At 45.9% G+C, this 8,326-nt stretch overlaps 1 protein-coding gene across 1 annotated transcript in view; it reads right to left on the reverse strand.

The window, feature by feature from the left end:
* The window catches only part of CASC3 (CASC3 exon junction complex subunit), a 30,743-nt gene extending 22,998 nt beyond the window's left edge, over nt 1-7,745 (reverse strand). Inside the window, exons 1-3 of the mRNA XM_007531027.3 lie at nt 7,283-7,745; nt 6,901-6,928; nt 5,929-5,966 (exon numbers count right to left, since the gene is read on the reverse strand). Of these exons, the coding sequence (XP_007531089.2) occupies nt 5,929-5,966; nt 6,901-6,928; nt 7,283-7,606 (390 nt within the window). The 5' untranslated portion in view covers nt 7,607-7,745. The remainder of the gene's footprint in view (nt 1-5,928; nt 5,967-6,900; nt 6,929-7,282) is intronic.
* Nucleotides 7,746-8,326: the final 581 nt, after the last annotated feature.

The following is an 8,326-nucleotide window of genomic DNA, read 5'->3' on the forward strand; positions in this document are numbered from 1 at the left end:
AAGCAGGTCTGCAGGTGTCTATCTTTCTCTCCCCTTCTCTGTCTTTTCCTCCTCTCTCTATTTCTCTCTGTCCTATCTATCTAACAATAACAACATCAATAATAACTACAACAGTAAAACATCAAGGGCAACAAAAAGGAGTAAATAAATAAATATTAAAAAAAAAAAAGAACATGTGTACACAGATCTTTTTGGATGTGTATGTTGAGTTCCTTAGGACAAGGTGTCTTTCTCTTCACTTCTGTCAATCTATCCCTCTCAATTTCCCTGTCCTATCTAACAATACCAGTAGCAACAACAATAGCAAAAAAAAAAAAAAGAAAGAAAGAAATAGCAAAGAAAAGTCCAAGACAAGTACTATAAAGAAATTGAAGTTCTGGAGCCTGGTGGTAGTGCACCAGGCTAAGCGCACATAGTAGGAAGCTCAAGGACCAGCATAAGGATTCTAGTTTGAATGCCTGGCTCTCCACCTGCAAGGGGGTTGCCTCACAAGTGGTAAAGCAGGTCTGCAGGTGTCTCTGTCTCTCTCTACCCCCCCCCCCAATTTCTCTGACCTCTCCAAAAAAAAAAATTAAAAAAAAAAAAAAAAGGCTGTGGTCCAGGAAGTGGCGAAGTGGGTAAGGCATTGGACCCTCAAACATGAAGTCCTGAGTTTAATCCCTACCAGCACAAAGGAAAGTATTCAGGCGCTGGGCAGTGGTGTACCCGGTTTTAAGTGTATATGTTGCAATGCACAAGGCCCCAGGTTCAAGTCCCCAGTCTTCATCTGCAGGGGAAAAGCTTCATAAACTGTGAAGCAGTGCTGCAGGTATCTCTTTCTCTTCCCTCTCTATCTCACCCTATCTCAATTTTATTTTACATTACTTTATTAAAATTTTCTATAAATTTTAGTATAAACATTCACCACGAATCTGTTATGTATGTTGTCATGAAGAAATCAGAAAAAATAATTTAAAAAGTCTATACAGATGACTGAAGTTTTGTAACCTCTAAATTCACATTCTTGATGTTTCCCCTTTGATTACTACAACAGAAGACTGGCCAATGGGGGCTACAGATTAGCAATAACTCTCTCAATCCCTTCCTCATCAACTAAGAATAACAAAGAAGATCACCTGAGAACACAGAAAGACAAGACTCAGAATACTTTGGAAACCCACCAAGTCACAGGTGAGTGCAAACTTGTGTGCCTCCTGGAAAGAGAGGAGCCTAAGGAGATTCCTGGGGCTGAAAGCCATAGCTACTTGGGACCTATCTCAATTTTTAAATTAATTTCCTTTTGTTGTCCTTGTTGTATTAGTATTGTAGTTATTATTGATGTTGTTGTTGTTGGATAGGAAACAGAAATGGAGAGAGGAGGGCAAGACAGACAGGGGGAGAGAAAGACACCTGCAGACCTGCTTCACCGCATGTGAAGAGACTCCCCTGCCAAAGCACTGTTCAGTTCTGGTTTATGGTGGTGTGGGGGATTAAACCTGGGACTTCAAAGCCTCAGGCATGAGAGTCTGTTTGCATAACCATTATGCTATCTACCCTACGCCCTCTTTTTTTTAAAAAAAAATATTTTATTTATTTATTAATGAGAAAAATAGGAGAGGAGAGAGAAAGAACTAGACATCACTCTGGTACATGTGCTGCTAGGGATTGAACTCAGGACCTCATGGTTGAGAGCCCAATGCTTTATCCATTGTGCCATCTCCCAGACCACACCACACCCCAATTTCTATCTCTAATAAATAGTAAATAAAGTATTTTTTAAAAAAAGAAAAAAAAAACATCCACACACAAAACACGTACAGTTTATAGCAGTATCATTCATAACACCACCAAATAGGAGCTGAGGAAATAGCAATACTTTCATGTCTGAGGCATCAAAAGTCCCAGGTTGAATCCCCAGCATCACCATAAGCTAGGGCGTAGTGCTCTGGTTAAAACAACCCCGTGGTCTGGGAGGTGGCGCACTGGATAAAGTACTGCTCTCAAGTGTGAGGTCCCGAGTTCAATCCTTGGCAGCACTCGTACCAAAGAGACATCTAGTTCTTTCTCATGAATAAATTTCAAAAAAAAAATCTTAAAAAAGGGAGTCGGGCGGTAGTGCAGCGGGTTAAGCGCACATGGCGCAAAGTGCAAGGACTGGCATAAGGATCCCGGTTCGAACCCCGGCTCCCCACCTGCAGGGGAGTCGCTTCACAGGCAGTGAAGCAGGTCTGCAGGTGTCTATCTTTCTCTCCTCCTCTCTGTCTTCCCCTCCTCTTTCCATTTCTCTCTGTCCTATCCAACAACGACAACATCAACAACAACTACAACAACAATAAAAACAAGGGCAACAAAAAGAAAATAAATATTTTTTAAAAAAATCTTTAAAAAAATGTGATAACGTCACATCACTTAATGAGAGGGATAAAACATGTCTTTTGGGGAACGGTCGCTAACCCAGCAGGTTAAGCACACACGGCACAAGTGCAAGGACCGGTGCAAGGATCCAGATTCAAGCCGCCAGTTCCCCACCCGCAGGGGAGTTGTTCACAAGTAGTGAAGCAGGTCTGCAGGTGTCTATCTTTCTCCCCACCTCTGTCCATTTCTCTCTGTCCTATCCAACAACAACAAGGGCAACAAAAAACGAAATAATGGCCTCCAGGAGCAGTGGATTCATAGTGCAGGCACCGAGCCTGTGATAACCCTAGAGGGGGGAAAATGTCTTTTACTACCTAGTAAGCTATCTTTCCAGTCTTCCTAGACCACATTTTATTTATTTGTCTTGCTGTCAGGGTTAATGCTGTGGCTTAGTGCCTGTATGATGAATCAACTGTTCCTGGTGGCCATTCCCACCCTCCTTTTGGGGTCTTCTCTTTTAATTTAATAGGATGGAGAGAAGCTCAGGGGAAGAGAGGGATGAAGGAGGATGCAGCACCAACAGCACTGCTTTACCATTTCTGAAGCTTCTCACTTACAGGTGGGGATGGGGTCCGAACCCAGGTCCTTGTGCGTGGTAATGTGTGCACTCAACTGGGTGACCACTGCCTGAGGCTCCTAGACTATTTTCTTAAATGTTAGATGACAATGGTCAGTGAGGTGGTGCAGTGGATAAATTATTGAATTCTCCAGCATGAGGTTCTGAGTTTCATCCCCAGCACTGGATATGCTACAGTGATACTCTGGTGTCTTCTCCCCACCCCACTCTTCTCCTTTATTGCTCAAAAATAAGTAACAGATGGGAGGCGGGCTGTAGCACAGCGGGTTAAGCGCAGGTGGCGCAAAGCACAAGGACCGGCATAAGGATCCCGGTTCGAACCCCGGCTCCCCACCTGCAGGGGAGTCGCTTCACAGGCGGTGAAGCAGGTCTGCAGGTGTCTATCTTTCTCTCCCCCTCTCTGTCTTCCCCTCCTCTCTCCATTTCTCTCTGTCCTATCCAACAACAACAATAATAATAACTACAACAATAAAACAACAAGGGCAACAAAAGGGAATAAATAAATAAAATAAATATTAAAAAAAAGAAAGAAAATTTTTAAAAAAGTAACAGATACAACTTTTTCCTTTTTAATGTCACGTGACATATACTTGATACTGCCACTACACACAACCACAGATTTCTAAAACTGAAACATTCTAAAGTTAACCTACCACTATCCTTCTTGAAATCTCATACTCCTGGGGGTTGGGCGGTAGCGCAGTGGGTTAAGCGCACATGGCAGTGAAGCAGGTCTGCAGGTGTCTATCTATCCCCCCCCCCCCCCCCCCCCGGTCTTTCCCTCCTCTCTCCATTTCTCTCTGTCCTATCTAACAACGATGACTTCAATAACAACTACAACAATGAAAAAACAAGGGCAACAAAAGGGAAAATTAAAAAAAATAAAACAACTGTGGCCAGGGTAGTGGCACAATGAATAAAGCATAAGGTCCTGAGTTTGATTTCTGGCATTGCATGGGCCAGAGTGATACATTAGTGTTCTCTCTCTTCATAATTTGGATCCACTACATTGACTAACTTGTCCTTTTCTTTCTTCCTCTTTTTTTAAAAAAATATTTATTTATTTATTTTCCCTTTTGTTGCCTTTGTTTTTTATTGTTGTTGTAACTGATGTCAAGTTCCTCTTTGTTTCTTTTTTTTTTTTTTTAAATTTATTTATTCATAAGAAAGATAGGAGAGAAAGAACCAGACATCACTCTGGTACATGTGCTGCTGGGGATTGAACTCAGGACCTCTTGGTTGAGAATTCAATGCTTTATCCATTGCGCCATCTCCCGGACCACTTTCTCTTTTTAATGTATACAAGGGCATGGAGGTGGATTGGAAATGACAGAACCAGGGCACTGCTTTGGCAAAAGGGATGCCAGAGGTCAAACTTGGGAACCTCAACTTCTAATTTCAGCACCCTAATCACTACACAACATCCCAGGCTCTGTCGAACTTCTGGTATCCATAAAGATGCTCCAGCAATATCAAACTATGCTTTTTGAAAAACACTTTTGGGGGTTGGGCGGTAGCGCAGTGGGTTGAACGCACGTGCCACAAAGCGCAAGGATCAAAGGAAGGATCCCAGTTTGAGCCCCAGGCTCCCCACTTGCAGGGGAGTCGCTTTACAAGTGGTGAAGTAGGTCTGCAAGTGTCTATCTTTCTCTCCCCCTCTGTGTTCCCCATCTCTGTCGATTTCTCTCTGCCCTATCCAATAACAACGATAAACTATAAGGGCAACAAAAGGGCAACAAAAGGAAGAAAAGACAATTGCAGCACTGCTTCACCACTTGTGATGCTTTCCCCCTGCAGGTAGGGGACTGGGGGCTTGAACTAAGGATGTACACTGTTAACACGTGCACTCAGCCAGGTGTACCACCACCTAGCCCCTCAAACTACTTGAGACTTTCCAAATATTCAATTTTCTCGTTTCTAGGTCCCCCCCACCCCCCGTTCTGCCTAAAATACACATGCCTGGGAGTCTGGTGGTAGCGCAGAGGTTTAAGCACACGTGACGCAAAGCGCAAGGACCAGCGAAAGGATCCCGGTTCGAGCCCCGGCTCCCCACCTGCAAGGGAGTCGCTTCACAGGAGGTGAAGCAGGTCTGCAGGTGTCTATCCTTCTCTCCCCATCTTCCCCTCCTCTCTCCATTTCTCTCTGTTCTATCCAACAACGATGACGACATCAATAACAACAACAATAAAACAAGGGCAACAAAAGGGAATAAATAAATAAATAATTTAAAATACATATGCCTGCTAACTACAACCTATTCTTTCTGACTACCTGAGATGGAGTCAATACCCAGCCAGTAACATTCTACTTAGCAAAATCTCCCAGCAGTTTGTACTAAGTCCTGAAGATTTTTGTGACTTTCTTGCTAAGTTTCAACATCCTTAGAGATAGAAGCTTTATTAGCCTTCCATGTCGCATCTCCAGGACTTAGAAAAGTCTACAATATAGTAGTCATGGTATAAAATTCAGAGGAAATCTTTTGACTCACAATTCCATTCTCTTGTGTATAATACAATGACAAAATTTCTGAACTTGGGACTCTTTAGAAGCTTAAACAATCAAAACATACAAGGTTGCAAACGTCAGTTTTACATTAATTCTTCAAAGTTCTATTTGTAAGCCGAAAAAAGTTTCTCATACAAACCACTCATGAGCTTGTAATTTCAATGACTTTAGATATATTCAGAATACTTTAGATATATCCAACTGGCTGACTGACTTTACCACCGATGGAGCATAAAACAAACTGTCAAACATCATATGGAGGGCTTGGGATGCTCTCATTCTCTTATTTACAACCATGTTTTCTTCATATAGGGTGAAATGCCAACTACAAAGGCACAAAGGGCGAATGCTCAAGCAACAAACTGCTTGGTACTTCTGGAACCTAGGCATACACATTTACACATTTACATTTTCCAAACTAAACCACAGGGAAAATGATCTACTACACTTACTTCTGAGTCTTCTGCACTTTCATAATCCGAGAGAACAGCTAAAAGAAGAGAGAAATATGTAGTAAAGAAAAAAAAAGCAACAAAAATTGTAGACATATTTCCTGTTTACTGTGGTTCAGACTAAGACTCATTTTGAATTCTGACCTCAATCTATGAAGGTAGATAAAGTTACAGTCCCCAGGCCGGGTCGTGGTGCACCTGGTTGAGCACACAAGGTACAGTGTACAGGACCCAGCTTGGAGTTCCCGGTCCCCAACCACCTGCAGGGGGAAAGCTTCACAAGTGGTGAAACAGTGCTGCAGGTGTCTCTCTCCCTGTCTGTCACCCCCTTCCCTCACAATTTCTGACTGTGTCTACCCAATAAATAAATATTGAAAAAAAAAAAGGGAGTCGGGCAATAGCGCAGCTGGTTAAGTGCAGGTGGCGCAAAGCACAAGAACCGGCTTAAGGATCCCGGTTTGAGCCCCCCAGCTTGCAGGGGAGTAGCTTCGCAGGTGGTGAAGCAGGTCTGCAGGTGTCTGTCTTTCTCTCTCCCTCCTCTCTCCATTTCTCTCTGTCCTATCCAACAACGACATCAATAATAATAACTACAACAATAAAAAAACAAGGGTAACAAAAGGGAATAAATAAATAAATATTTTTAAAAAACTCTTAAAAAAAGTTACAGTCCCCATTTGCAGACGGGAGACAAGTACAAAGAGTAAAGTAAGCCACGGGGTGGGGGGGGGGTCGGCTTGGGGAGACAGCATAATGATTCTGCAAAAGATTTAATGCACAAGTCATAAGCCAGAGCTGAGCAGTACTCTTATCTTTCTCTCTGGATCTCTATTAAAATAACTAATTAAAATGTAAAAAAAAAAAAAAATGTAAGCCACCCTCCTTCAAGTCCATAACAGTCTGACATGGCAATTCCTGGAAACAGGTGGTGAGTTTAAGGGGGAGGAGGAACCCTCTTGTCATGATGCTACTCACCATCGCCCTCGATGCCATCCTCACTCTCCTTAAGTAAAGAAAACATGGGTTAGTCAGGTGCTTTCCAGAGAATGGCAAACTGAAGACAACACAAAATGGTTGAAAGGGGAGATGAACAAACTACATCCTTAACAAGTAACCACCAAGGGCGATCCGGCCCCTCCGCCCCACCCCAAGTCCTAGATGCAGAATAAATACTCGCTTTCCATTCGCTGCAGCTCTAAGCTCCCCGCAAAGCCCTCGACCTTTCCTTGGGACTCCGGCAGCAAGCCGGTCTGGGGTAGCACAGCCTCTGCCACCAACTACCAGCCTCCCCCGCACCGTGCGCCGCGCCCGCCGCCCGCCGCCCGCCGCCCGCCGCCCGCCGGCCGCGCGCACTCACACACTCCGACTCCTCCGCGCTCTTGGGGCCCCCGCTCTCCACCCGTCGCAGATGAAGGGCCCCAGCCCGGCTTCCGCGTTGGGAAGGCAGAGATCCGCTACCACCGCCTCCGGCGCTCCCGCTGCAGCTTCCTCCGCCCAGCGCTGGGGAGCCGCCACTGTCTGAGCCTGAAGCACCGAATTCTTCGTCCTCGGTGTCCTGCGAAGCGCGCTGGCGCCGCCGGTCCGCCATCTTACCAGAACGGCCACCGGCCAGCCAGCTCTTGACGCACCGCGCCCGTCGCAGACGGGGGCTGCCGGGAGGCTCCGAAGCTCGTCCCAGCATGCTCCGCGCGTGACGCTCGCCGCCCCCTCCTCTGAGGGGGCGGGGCCGTCATCCTGCGGCACGTTTGCGGGCGAGCGGGGTGACGTAGGATGAGTGACTGGCGGGGGTGGCCCGACGCGGCTGCGGCTTCCCTCTTTCCCTAGGCCCGGCCTCTGGCGGGCGTGCGAAGGGAGCTGCGCCGGGGCCTCCTCCTGCGGCTCTTCGCCCGGCCATCTTGAGCTTTCCGAGTGAAGTGTCGGCCCGTCAGTGCTTCACTGCCGCACTGAAGCTGCTTCCGGGTTTCTTCTTCCCATCTGGGGTCCGTGCTCCGTACGTTTGAAGTATATTACTACATTGGTTGACGTGGTAAAATCATCAGTCCGGGGAAAGTTCTGAGGACGTCTTGCGGCGTCAGCTTTGCCACACTGAGCCCCTTTCACACGAAACGGCGAAGAAGCCAGTTATCGGTACCGAAACCCGAGACCTAGTGTTGCACTGTTTTCCGTGTTCTGAATCCCCCTTCCCTCTTCGTCTGTCTCCCCACCTCAGCCGTATTGCCTCGTCCAAAGTACAGTGAGAAATGTTAGGCTAGCCGAGATTTTAGACGGGTTTTAAATGGATCCGTGAGCGACAGATGGCCCAGGAGGGGGCGCAGTTAAAGCACTGGACTCTCAAGCACGAGGTTGCTGGGTTTGTTTGCTCTCTAGCGTCGAGAGTTATGCTATGGTTCTCCTTAAATAA

Source organism: Erinaceus europaeus, chromosome 12 (genome assembly GCF_950295315.1).
Source record: "Erinaceus europaeus chromosome 12, mEriEur2.1, whole genome shotgun sequence".
Classification (NCBI taxonomy): Eukaryota; Metazoa; Chordata; class Mammalia; order Eulipotyphla; family Erinaceidae; genus Erinaceus; species Erinaceus europaeus.